Below are 14,237 nucleotides of genomic sequence, written 5' to 3'. Positions count from 1 at the left end.
TTCTTTCTTTCTTTCTTTCTTTCTTTCTTTCTTTCTTTCTTTCTTTCTTTCTTTCTTTTTTCTTTTCTAGTAGATGTTCAAGGACAAAATCAATGTAAGGCCCCGTTACAGACAACATTTAAAGTATGCTATGAAAATTACAGAAGGCTAGAGATGTGGCTAGTGCCAGCCTCCACGGTGGGCCTCAAGAGACCGCAGATGAAAAGAACGTTTACTCATGTAAAATTATGGCGGTGGGGCAGTCAGTAAGGCTCCTTTTCTCCAGAATTACAAATACTGCTTATGTGGCACTGACCTCACTTTTCATTGACTTACGACTGTAATGGCTGCATGATAAATTCATTCTGACTGTGCTATTTGGATCTCAAAAGTTATATATCTCTAAGAGATCTTTCCACCTTTTAGTGGAAAAGACATTGGCCTTAAGTTCACATTGCCTGGACTCCATTCATATCTCTTGCATTTACCACCTGCATATTCCTCTGTGAGCTAATTAAACATTTGGATTTAATTCCTCAACCATAAAATAAAGAGAACAATTTGTCCTTTGGTAGGGCTATTTTAGCCATTAGAGGTAATATGATATAATAATGCAAATAGTACTCAGTATTTGGAATGTGAAACCACCTAATGAATAGTAGTGGCATTTTACTGTTGGTATTATTATTTTATATCATCTTTCAAATTATGTTTTATATCTAACTGATCTGTGCTTACTGGTTAAATAAAGATCCCATACTTTTATAAAATATGTGTATAACAGAACACATCTAATACAACTTTTCTTAATTGCTTTTCTCATAAAGCAAATGAACTTTCTCATGGACTGAGTAAACTTCAAATGTATAGATATATATAAAGCCTTGCAAGTTCGTCAGTTGTACAAATGGAATCTGAGAAGTTATTTAGGCCCATTTCTCCTCTTGATCACGTGGAAATCCCTCTGACATCTGGCAAAGCCAACACCACTGGCAGGTGGGGTCCACTTGGAGCCCTGCCCAAACTAAATGGCCTGGGAATCCCTCTTCCCCTGCCAGGCCTGAGCCCCCTGATTCTGCCAGGAGACACTGAAGAGGGCAGAACCAATAAGAGGGACCAGCTCCAGCAAGCAACCCTTAACCTCACACCTTATACAAAAATTAACTCAAAATAGACCACACCCTAAAATGTAAGATATGTAGCTATATGTTTTAGGGGGTAAAAAATAGCCCAAAGTTGTCAAAACCTAGAGATAGGTGAACATTTCTTAGACTAAACATCTAAAGAATGATCCAGAAAAAGAAAAATTGACAAATCTTACTTCATCAAAATTAAAGATCTTTTGCTCTGTGAAAGCCTGTGTGAAGAGGATGGAAAGACGAGCCACAGACTGGGAGAAAAGATGTACAAACCACCTATCTGACAATAGACTATGATCTAGAATATACACAGAACAGTCAAACCCAACAGTAAAAATACAAAGAATCCAACTAGAATATGGGGAAAAGATTTGAACAGATATTTCACCAGAGAGGATATATGGATGGTAAATAGACAACGGAAAGATGTTCAACATCACTAGCCATTAGGAAAACTGAGACTTAAAACCACAATTAGAGATCACTACACACCTATCAGAATTCCTAAAATAAAGAATAGTGACAAGACCAAATCCTGGCAAGGTTGCAGAGAAGCTGTATCACTTACTCATTGCTAATGGGAATGTAAAATGGTACAGCCACTCTGAAAATGGTTCAGCAGTTTCTTCCAAAACTAAATATGCACTTGCCATAAGATCCAGCAATTGCCCTCTTGGACGTTTATCCCAGAGCAATGAAAATTATTTTGACATAAAAACCCATATACAAATGTTGATAGCAACTTTATTTGTTAATAGCCCAAAATTGAATTCAGTGCACATGTCGTTCAACAGGTGAATGGTTAAACTAACTAGCACATACCTACCAGGGAATGCAAGTCCTCAGTAAAAACAAACCAACTATTGACAGACCAACCATTTGGATAAATCACCAGGGAATCACAGCCGATACCCAAAGGTTACATAGTCTCTTGTTCCATTTACATAACATTTTTGAAATCACAATAATAGAAATGGAGGACAGCCATAGGTTAGAAAGATGGGGGTGTGGGAGTGAGTTGTGTATGATTATAAAGAGGCAACTCTAGGGACCCTTATGGTGTTGGGACTCTTCATCATCTTGAACATGGTGGTACATAACTAAATACACACACACACGTGCAAGTACAAGTAAAACTGAGAAATTGATTAAGATCAGTGGACTACATCAATGCCAACATCCTGGTTATGTTATTATACTATAATTTTGCAAGATGTCAATTTTGGGGGACACTGGGGAACGTGTACAAGGGATTTCTCTAGATGATACCTTACAACTGCATGTGAATCTATAGGTATCTTAATAAGCAATAATTTTTTTAAAAATTTAATGACAAAATATCATGTGCAGCCAGGCTAAATTATGCAAAACCTTAAGAAAATCAGAAAGTTTTTTACTTAATGACAACTTCATGACATTCTATAGGTCCAATATGGTTTTGATGAGTCCTGGGTTATATAGGCAATGAAATGAGCTCTTGGCTGACAAGGCAGCAGTGAATATTGACTAACTCTTTACCATTATTTTCATTATAACACTTATGTTCCTGGGCCAAAAGGTAGGATGTCAGATCCATAATTAATGACTTCAGGAAAGTATAAGTACTTGATCATTCTTGATCATTCAAGTTCTTAATTAAAGCACTTGAGATTCTTTATGAAAAGTTTTAGCTGTCACTTTGCCTTTTTGGTAATGTTGTAAAAATAGATATCTATCTCTCAGTAAGGCATATGTATAATTTTTAAAAATCTGAATAGAAAATTTCTGTAAACGATTTTCCTGGATAGTTAAGGTGGTGGTGATGGGGGACTTAATGGGGATATTATAGAAATTTGGAAGTGTGTGTTTCTTTCCTGACACTTTTTTGAATTTAGGTATTTGGCAGAATATCTGTGCCTTTGTTCTTAGTAGCTCCCACGACAGACCCCTCCTGTATCTAATAAATGACAAACATCATTCGACTTCAGTAATATAACTAACAGCTGGATACCCAGTGTTTGAAAATCATTGGAAATGATACAGCTTTAAAGAACTGAGAAATAGTAAATCAGCACTATGAATCAGTGCTATTTCACACCTCTTCCTATGGACTGATCTGCCCACAGAAATGTTTTTAGTGGCTTGCTATTTTATTGCTTTCTTTGAGGAATATTCTTGAAAGTGATATGTTCAAGTGAGTAATTTAATAGAATTTGATGTGAAGAAATGTTGAATAGTCAAGTAAGACTAGTCCAAACCCATTTAATCTTCTTGGGCTAGATAATTCTTAGTTAGGGGTGGGGATAGGGCTTGTCCTGTGCATCATAGGATGTTCAGAGTTTCCTTGGCCCCTACCGACTACACACCACCCCCCACACCAAATACTGCCATCAAAAATGCCTCCAGACATTGCCAAATGTCCCCTGGGGAAGGCACAATTGCTCCTGGTTGAGACTCAGTCAGCTAGGTGGGTCTTCCCTGGTTAAACCTGTTGAATGGTCTCTTTTCTCCAGTAATGTGTATGTATTACATACTATCAATATTTTCCTCGAGTGACTCCACATTTTAGATGCGTGATCTCGTGCTTGAATGACTACAAAATTCTCCTGGCTGATCTCCCGGCATCCTCTCTTCCTCCTATTTTCCACGTTGTAATGATTTCCAAAAACCAAGTGTCCTAGAGCCCTAAGTTTTCCGGTGGCCCCTCGCCATTTTAGGACAGTGGTCAGATCTCCAACATGCTCCGAGGCTCGCAGGGACTCTGCAACCTCCCTCGCAACTGGCAACTTAACTCAGTTCCACTCCGTCCTTTGCAGTAGCCGCACCCCTTCCTGCCACAGGGGCCTCCTCAGGCAGGCACGCCCTCCCCAGACCAGGTAAAGCCCCCTGTTGTGTACTCTCAATAGCTCCAATACTGCTCCTTTCATAGTTGTAACTTTGCATTTAAATTTGTGATTCTACGAGTAATATTTTTCTCTCTGGTTAGGCTGGTTAGGATTGGCTTGCTGTGGAATTCTAATGCTCACGGTTTATTCCTCGGCAACTACTTTTCAAATGGGTTTATGAGTTACTTCTTTTAAAGCGGCTGGACCAATTAAATGACAGCCTAAGTCTAACTTGGGAGTTGCCAACCCAGTTTTTAGTAAATAGCACATCGTGGCTGAATCTCATCCTTTCTTCAAAATGAACACTGCCAGGAGGTCCTCTATGATTTATTCCAATTCATGCTAATTGCATATCTACTTGGAATTCATGTCCATTTTCCTCATGCTCTACAAATAAATTGATTTCCATGGGCTTCTTCTTGGTAAATGTTGTCCACTTACAACCCACAGTGTGCCATCCACCCCGGGGACAAAGGGTGAGCCTCACACATCACTGCTCTCTGCCTCCCTTGCCACCTAGTAATCTTAGTTAGATCAGGCCAAGTAGGAGAAGGTAAGAGGAAAATGAGTGGTAGTTGATTTCTCTTCGAAATGACTGCCTAGTTACACAAAAATGAACACAGTCTCCTTGGAAGAGTCAAGAATGGGAGATGCTGTTAAAAAGCAGCTTAAACACACTATTCTCAAAAGAAAATATTACCGATTTGAGTGCGTTTTATTTACTATCGTGTTTAGGTCTATATACACCCGAATTCCATTATTTTCCAGCCTAAGCACATTAAGCTGTGGACAGGGGAAAACCTCAAGCATTAAGTCATGTTTATGGCTCTTCTAGGTGTGGGCAGGGACTGAGGAAGTCGACAAAGCCCTGTTAGCCACGAGCTGTGGGAACGTGGCTCCAGCTTCCATTCTCACACCGAGAAATGCGTTCACAGCCGTGTTCCAGTCTCAGGAAACCCCGGCTCAGGGCTTCTCTGCATCCTTTGTGAGCCGTAAGTAGCCCCCCCAAAAACAGACCGGGACGTCCTTGAGAGGGTGGGGCTGCCACAGGCAGGCTTGCAGCAGAGCGGGGGGCTGCACCAAGGTTGACTGGAACCGGGAGTCCCAGGGGTGGGGGGAGAGTGGGGGCCGGTCACCTGATCCCGAGAGTACACCCTTCCTTCAAAAAGCAGTGAGAGTGGAACGGAATTCAATGGTAGGCCAATTGAGAGATGACGGAGAGGGCCTGAGTGCCGCTGGTGGACATCTAAAACTAAGCCTAAAACCCGGAGTGGACAGGAATTAGGCAGAAGCCCAAGACACTGCTAATTAGTAGACGATCAGCGTGCCTGGTGAGCAGCACCTTGACCTCCTGCATCGAAATCACTGGGGCTTTCAGAACCCACCGATTGCTTGTCAGGCCTCACTCGACCCACCTGAACTCCCAGTTTCCCCGAGTGGGGCCTTCCACGCAAACGATTCTCAAAGTTAGTAGACTTTAGAAGCCACTTTCTCCAGGATTTTCTCTTCCTTCTCCAGTTACTGCTCACAGACTAGATTCGTGGGAAATGTAGCAGGTTCAAGTCTGAGAAGCAAAGATGGGTGCCTGTTGGCTGCGTTCAGTCGAGTAGCCACTCATTTGCAAACTGCTGTTTAGGAAAAAGTCTAACGAAAGGAATTAGAGAGAGTGATGCAGTGAATTGGTATTTCAGGCTTGAATGAAGGACAGGGTGGTGGAAAGGGAGGAAGGAAAGGCCAGCCCAGGCCTAATGCCAGGTCCTCCCTCGCTGGGTTCCTATGCATGTGTATGTGTTCATAACTGCGTGTTCTGATACCAGTTTAGGAGGATACTGATATTTTCCTCTGTGATAGGTCAGGGAGCGATGTGGATTAACTAGTTACTGGTTATATGAAAACAAATGTCATTTTAGTGGTAATGATGTGAACTGTTGGGGTTTGGGAGCTAATGGTCAATAAAGAATTCTTGAGATATCTTCAGTGGTTTTATTAAAGCAAGGAGACAGGACCCGTGGGCAGAAAGAGAAGCACTGAGGTTGTGAGGAGTGACCAATTATGTAATTGCAAGTTGGGAGGGGGTTAAGGATAGCAGAAGTCTTTAAGGAATTTGGAAGCAAGGTTTCCAGGATCTTAAGGGGTCATTTACTAGTGTCTAGTAAAACCTTAGTCATTTACTAGTCATTTACTAGTGTCTAGTAAAACCTTAGTCATGAGACCCTCCAGATATGTATATCAGTGGGCCATATGCTTGGAGGATGATTGCTAACGTATATCTTGGGGGATGGGGAGAGATAAAGGATGTTTCCAAATGGATTTTCATATATTAAAGAAGACTTACAGGATCCCGGAGGGCCAGCTAATGTCAAGCTAAGGTTGTCTTTTGCCTCTAGTCAAGTATTAACATTGAGGCAGCTGAGTTCCTGGAGGAAGGTCATTCTGTCTCAAGCACTTGTCAGTGGGCTGCAAGTTGGAATGAAGTTTCATTTTTTTCTACATTTCTTTTGCCTTTGTTCTCCACATCAGTAAGAAGATGATTCTCTATTTCTGACACCATGTGAGAATCTGATAAGAGTTTGATAAGAGTTAGCATTAGTAAATTCAACATTTTTTAAAACAGATATTGTTTTTATGTTTTTATGGCCAGATTACAATACTAATGAAAATACATAGTTCAAAGCCATTAAGTGGCAGGCGCCGGGCTGGCTCTAAGTCAGTACAGCATGCAATTCTTGATCTTGGGGTCATGAATTCAGGCCCCACATTGGGCATGGAGCCTACTTAAAAACAAAAACCCATTAAGTGGTACTCATCAGAAACAAATCACTTCATCTGTTTTATCTCTTATCTACATGAACCATATTCAGTCTTTGCTCAGTTTGCCTTTCCATATTATCTTCAAATTAAGTGATTGGCAATGAATTTGTGGTAAAATTTCTACTATTAGCCCAAAACTCTGCAGCATATTCTAAAACATATAGAATGTCCTCATTTTGCATGTATATTTATTTTAAAATCAGAGCTCCATCCCTTTAGTTATTGTTTCTTCCATTTGGAGTAGCTCAGGGAATATGTCTCTAGAGAATTTGAGTCTTTCCCTCACTGATAAGAAGATAATTACACTTGAGAACAATTGTTCTGATAATGCCTTTTTCTTCCCACATAGGATGTGGAGGTAATTTCACGAACCCTTCAGGTTACATCCTTTCTCCAAACTACCCAAAGCAATATGACAACAACATGAATTGCACCTACATCATAGAGGCTGATCCTTTGTCCTTGGTCTTCCTGACTTTTGTGTCTTTCCATTTGGAAGGTAAGTTTATTCTTAGTAAATTACAATTGATTCTTTTTTTTTGTTTTAAGATTTATTTATTTGTTTTAGAGAGAGAAAGAGAGAGCGTGAGCAGGAGGGGCAGAGGGAGTGGGGGAGAGAGAATCTTAAACAGACTCTGCACTGAGCACACATCCTGATGTGGGGCTCAATCTCACAACCCTGAGATCGTGACCCGAGCTGAAATCAAGAGTCAGAGGCTCAACCGACTGAGCCACCCAGGCGCTCCTACAATTGATTCTTAATGAATGAATGAGTGATAAATGAGGCAGAGGTAGTGTAAAAATCACCATTTGAAGGATGTATTTAAAATGTCACAGAGTATTTTTGAGGTACACTTGATTAAAATTTCATCCAGTGTTTTAAAAACACATGTACCATTCTACGTATTCCATCCAGAAATGAGAAAGTAACATAAGAGCTTTAAGAACACAAGCATCATGTAAATTACTTAAAGAAAAAAAGTCTGGAAGGTATTACATGTTAATAATTGTTTTTAATGTATTCATTTGTGCTTTGTGCATACACACATCCACATGCATGTACACACCAAACACTAACTAGCAAGAGAAACTCTTACTGACTCAAATTAGGTGCTCAATAAATGTTGGAAGAGTGAATAAATGAATATAATTAATAAATGTTTTCACTCTTGTTTGATTCAATATTACCATGGGACCCCTTTCATCTCCTTTCTGTCTTTGATCTTCAACAATCCCATAGGGATTGTGAACTCCCTAACCACAAGTGCCCCTTTGGTTTCATTCCACAGCTCCAGGAAATGGGCTATTGGCAAAGGGACAGTAGGCCTGTTTATTTGGGCTGGCTCTGAGCACAATAGACACAACTTTTGTTTTGTAGCTGCTGGGACACAATTTAGAAAAAAGATCTCTTCAAGAAGATGGGTATTTTTGACCATTCAGTCATATTAATATTTTTTACAAATTAACTTTCCATTTCTAAATTACACTTAGTCTGTAAACTTGTCAAGCTACCTCTGCATAATCAAAATTTCTTTCTGTTTGGGTTGGTCTCCCTTGCCAGTGAAAAGTTACAGTTAGGAAAATGTCCTACAATATTCAGCATTCAGGAAATTTATGTTTCATGAAAATAAGAATGACATGTCAGTACTCATACATTGATAAATTATACAAAGCCTCTCTCACGTTTTCCTTTTTCTATGACCTCCTTTTCCTACATCTCTACAAGTTGTAAATTTTGGCACATGTGTTTGCTAGAATGCCAAGTATAAATTGATGTATGTCACTGTAAAAATGAATATGAAGTAAAATATATCTTTTCAGCTTTTGCTAGCACAAAATCCCAGTAATATGAAAATGCATTCACAATATATAAAGTTTTAGGGGAAGGTAAAACAGTTTATCTAAAATGACCCAATGTTGTATTTAAGAATAACATATGCATAAGACTATTAAGCAGTACTTTAAGAATTGTTACCACTGTACATAGATTTATAAGTGATATGTATTTTCTTTATACCTCTTCTATTATCTTTTTAATCAGGGAAGAGTTATTTTAATAACAGGAATAAAGCATGTGGCTTGGATTGTGCATTTGTTCTCATTAAATTGCATAAACACAAGAATGTCATATGCCAATATCATTTAGACTAAAAAAAGGAGACGTTGGTAAATATACTATATAACATAGCTACAAAAAACATTGCCAATACCAGTGGTGTATGTATTATTTTTTTTTAAATTTTTTTATTGTTATGTTAATCCCCATACATTACATCATTAGTTTTAGAACCAGTGGTGTATGTATTATTACAAAGGAACCTATACTGACCCCAAACAGTAGCTCCTGAGTTCAGTTGACCAGGTGGGATTAAGGGGCAAGCATACTCTGGAACCCTGGGTGTGGCGAGTGGTGGGAGAGAGCACAGCATTTTAGGATGGGTTTTGACACCAGGTCAGCCATGTACTAGTCATGTGACTTTGTGCAAATTAATCTTTCACAATCACTTTAATTTTTTAAAATACGAAATAGTAGTTATAGTAGTTATAAAAATCAGATCATGCTTGTAGAAGCCTATTCTGTGAACTATCATTCATCAGAGTTCCCACTGTTTTGCTATTTTTGCTGCCACCAGTCAGGATCTCCAGACACACCCTTATTTATGTTGCCTGTGAACAGGTGCTTGGTTTTTCCAGATTAAGTTATTGGCTAACCCTCACTCAATTGAAGAGTTGACTTTTTTTTTTATAAGATGATAGCCTTGTGACATTTGTCTTGTGACATTTCCAGTGTTATAGGTACTCAGTTATGTTTAAGTGAGTAATTTCTGGCTATAGATTAATTGGATTATGATGATTCTCAAAAAAGACAACATTAATCAGATTTATTTTATAATTAGATTCTTATCACTAATCAGACCAATGCTGACATTCACTGAATACCATTAACAAACAGTAAAAATAACCTTCTACCCCTTCTAAAGTGAGCCTGAGGAATTCATGTTCAGGATATTGTAATAAGACTGAAAATTGCTCCCAAGAAAAACTCGGGTTTTTTGCAGGAGCCTTGGCCTTTCTAGCTGCTCTAGGCCATACGAACTATTTCTAAAAGACTCTGTCTACATGGCATTTCTGAGCCCAGCATGCCAACAGAGCCAACATTGACCTTGGCAGAGATGAGGGTTCTAGATCTGTTCTTTTGGTGGGCCATTAGCACGAAAGGTAGATCTGGCAAGAAAAAGATGGGCTATCCCACACTACAGAATACAGTGGGGACATAGACTTGTTCATATGTTGTGTCTCCCAAACGCTGACAACTGGTTAGGAAAGGTTTTACTACTCAGACTACCATACTGATTATTTGACTACATGCTGGTGTTTTCACCATGGGAAGATTACTAAGGTTCAGTGACCTACATTCCACTGAAGTAACTTGCTCCAAAAGTATGTTATGATATTTTATGTTGGCCTAAGTTTCTCATCATTATTATTCCAATACTAGTCATTGTATGAACTACGGACTTCTCATCTTTTCTACATAATCACTAATGAAGTATAAAAATACCAGTGAAATCAATTAAAAGTCATGGAAGAAATTTCCATTTGAGCATTTACAAGGCAACTTTTAAATTTTTATTCTGAATGTCATCTCCAGATTGAAATGGCTCTTGGTATTCTTAAAAGTGGCTTCACAATTTCTAAAGTAGAATAGAGAATTAACAAATTTAAAATGTTTCTTTTGGTCAAAAATGAAACACCAGAAACAGACAAAAGCTAACTACAAAGCATAAGAGAGAAACTGTCAATGTTTGTACTTATTTTGGAATCAGAGGTTATTGAATAAATACTTATTTAATTTTCCCAAATATTGAACAGTCGAAAAGTATATTTTTGTGTTTTCATTATTCATGTGCCCACGTAGATGCCTTGAAGTTGCTGGGAAGATTATAGGCCATTTATTTTATTGTTTACTTTATAGATAAGGCACTTAGCAGATGAGGTGCCCTATGGCAAGTGATTGCCTTCTATATCTTGATTCTTCTGTCATTAAAATTCAGTAATACCATTGATTTATCTTGGTGACAATGAAAAGTTTAGAAATTCTTAACTAAAAAATCCTACATCTAGGCAAATTCTAAACTCAGTTTCTCTCAGATCCAGAGTATCTCTTGATAAGAATTGAATAGTAGAGTAACACCTTAGCACAGACAGTGGAGAGAAACAGAAGGACAAATGCTTTTGCTCACTGTCCTCTAGAGATGGCCTCAGAAGCTCCAGAGAAAAATAGGGCTAGATAAGTCAAGCAGAGAAAGTCAATTATCATATGGTTTCACTTATTCGTGGAACATAAGGAATAGCATGGAGGACATTAGGAGAAGGAAGGGAAAAATGAAGGGGGGTGGAAATCTGAGGGAGAGATGAACCATAAGAGACTATGGACTCTGAGAAACAAACAGGATTTTAGAGGGGAGGGGGGTGGGGGGAATGGGTTAGCCCTGTGATGGGTATTAAGGAGGGCATGTACTGCATGGAGCACTGGGTGTTATATGAAAACAATGGATCGTGGATCACTACATCAAAAACTAATGATGTACTGTATGGTGACTAACATAACATAATAAAAGAAAAGAAAAGAAAAATAAGGCTAGATTAACAGAGCAGCCAGAGGGGAAGTCCTTTGTAATATTTGCCTGACTTTTAAAAAATTTACTCAGAAGTCCTGGTTTACAGGTTACACCTACCTATAAAGCTAGTATAGCTGGAAAAGAAAAGAAAATTCAGCTTTAGAATTTTCCTTTTGCTCTTTTCCCCACCAAGAATGAGGTTTTGTCAGTTGTCTTAGTTTACATTCCCCCCACCATGAAATCTGTTTTTTTTTTAAATGGCATTACCCAGCTACTTATCATTTCTTCTCTTTGCTTTACTTAACTGTTTGTAAAGAAATAAGAATGTAGGCACATTTCACAATTTATTATTTTAGAAAGCATCGGGCAGTGCTACTTTCGAAATAGTTCCTATTGATGATTTATTTATTCAAATTGGCCAAGCACTAGAGGAGACAGTTTAGTTATGTGGGATTCCTCGCTTGCCTGTGTTATGAGACTTTGGTCTGCGCAGCCTGTGGAGCTTAGTTCTACACGGGCACAGTCTTCTCCGTCCCACTCAGCCATTCCTCCATTGAGCAGTCCAGTCTCCAGCCTACTGTTAATTAGGCATTGCTGCCCCCTAATTCCTGTACCTCTCCCTAGAGCCCTTCGCTGCTTTACTGAAAAGACTTTATCTACACTATCAACCCAAATGATTTCCCCCTATCTCTTAGTCCTCTTTGATATCTCTGCCTCTCTATGGCTCTAGAGAAAAATTGTACTCTGAACCTAAATTTGACAAGTTTATATTATTTGCTGAGTTACTCATTCTTGGTTTCCTTTCAGTTCTAAGTTCTTGGAATCGTGATGGAATTCAGAATTGAACATTGCTCTGTAATAAAGACTAGAGGAATATGATAAAAATTATATTTCAATACACTGGATAGAGCCTTACCCATTTCAAACAATAAACATCTCTTAAAGTTTTTTAGAAGGATGGAAAATAATCATAAAAACAAATCCTGGAGGATAGCTTCATACCTCAGAGATTTCAGTAGTAAATATACATCAAATTACTGAAGATAGAATTAAGAATGACTGGAGTTGCTTTTCTCATGACATGGGCTCTAGTCCAAGGAGAATGTATCATTCAATCTCAGGTTGCTTCTCTTCCTGACAGGTTCTCACATGTCTAATAACTATTACCTCTCTGCCATAAATTCAACTTTAATATTTATCTCCATCCTTGAAGAACTTTTTCAAATCTTGACTAAGTTCTTTTTTCGCCCTAGAAGGCAATCATGCTAGTTGCATTTAATTATATTCTACTTGAGAGTTTTGTGTATATTTTGATCATATATTCAATTGGTTCCCCCTATGATTATGGAAAAGTGTTTAATATCATTATTTTCTGATGACTCTGGTCTCTGTCACCAAGTATCTTGTCATTGAAGAATCAGGCTGATCTCTTTGTGATGTGATAAACAGAGCTTGAGAAAAAGATATATATGTGTGAATTACTTTATGCCTACTGACATAGTTATATCGCATATTACCTTGTTTATACTAAACCTTGATATGTTCTTAGACTTCAGGTAATTTTACGAATTCTGGTATTATGTAATACTTGACTTTTTATGGACAAAATTTGGAAGGACATCCTACCTTAAAGAAATGACTGTTGGAAAGGGTATAAGAATGTCTTAATCCATCAAGCAACTTGCCAAATATCATAACTTTCACAATTTATTGAGTCAGGCTGTGTGAATGAGCAGATCATTTTGATTGGTGTAGTGATTTGATACTCTCTTGCTATCTACAAAAAAAAAAAAAAAAAGAGAGAGATGAAATCCCCTCTCAACTTCCTCTGCCTCTCCCCTGCCCAACTTCCTTATTGTTGAATACGGATCTTTTGTAAACAGTTAATGAGTTTTGGTTGTGTTGATATAGATATACCACTGCTATCTCACGATCTTTTTAAAACTGGACTAGTTCCTTTAATTAATATTTTGGAAACATGATCAAGTATATGACACACTTTACCTATGGTTCACAACCTTTCCATAATTTCCTAAGAAAACCACCACTGTGATAGTCTATGTCATTATGTCATCAACTTAAAAACTAACTCTCTAATACTTAATGGATATCTGCATAGCAAGCCATTTGATCAAAGTGGAACCAAACTTTTTATCTAGCATCAGCAATATTTCCTTTTATTCTGTGATTTTGCTGTTATAATTTTATATATTGTTACTAGCTAAAGATATTTTTATGGCTAACGCATAATATTTTTTGATTCTCAAACTCACCTACCCTGAATTTTTAAAATTCCAGTAAAACTTTTGGTGTCTAGAGGACAAGTTCAGAGGTTATAATTAAGGTACATAATTTGGCAGAATCGAAACCATGAATCTGAGTTTAATGTATTTTTTTTCTGTCCTATTTTTCCAACAACATATTGCTTCTGTTTATATGGTATGGTCATTGAAGTTAAGTCTTTCACATTTGTAACTTGGAGACTTATGCGCAATTAGAAGCATTTCTATTCCAGGATTTTCAAAATGAAGAAATTCTTTGAGGTTAATTTCATAAGTATATCTTGAATTGATACTTAAGATTTATGTTGGATAGAAACTTAACGAAGGGGGTGCCTGGGTGGTTCAATCGGTTGAGCATCTGCCTTTGGCTCAGGTCATGATCCCAGAGTCCTGGGATTGAGCCCCGCATCGGGCTCCCTGCTCTGCGGGAAGCCTGCTTCTCCCTCTCCCACTCCCCCTGCTTGTGTTCCCTCTCTCACTGTCTCTCTCTCTGTCAAAAAATAAATAAAATCTTAAAAAAAAAAACAAAGGAAACTTAGC

The 14,237-nt window shown here is 38.1% G+C and overlaps 1 protein-coding gene across 1 annotated transcript in view; it reads left to right on the top strand.

The window, feature by feature from the left end:
- The window catches only part of CUBN (cubilin), a 264,380-nt gene that overhangs the window by 201,395 nt on the left and 48,748 nt on the right, over nt 1-14,237 (top strand). The window contains exons 55-56 of the mRNA XM_032425570.1: nt 4,818-4,974; nt 7,143-7,292. Of these exons, the coding sequence (XP_032281461.1) occupies nt 4,818-4,974; nt 7,143-7,292 (307 nt within the window). The remainder of the gene's footprint in view (nt 1-4,817; nt 4,975-7,142; nt 7,293-14,237) is intronic.

This window comes from Phoca vitulina, unplaced genomic scaffold (assembly GCF_004348235.1).
Source record: "Phoca vitulina isolate PV1807 unplaced genomic scaffold, GSC_HSeal_1.0 scaffold33, whole genome shotgun sequence".
Lineage (NCBI taxonomy): Eukaryota > Metazoa > Chordata > Mammalia > Carnivora > Phocidae > Phoca > Phoca vitulina.
This window is presented reverse-complemented; position numbering and strand designations above follow the sequence as displayed.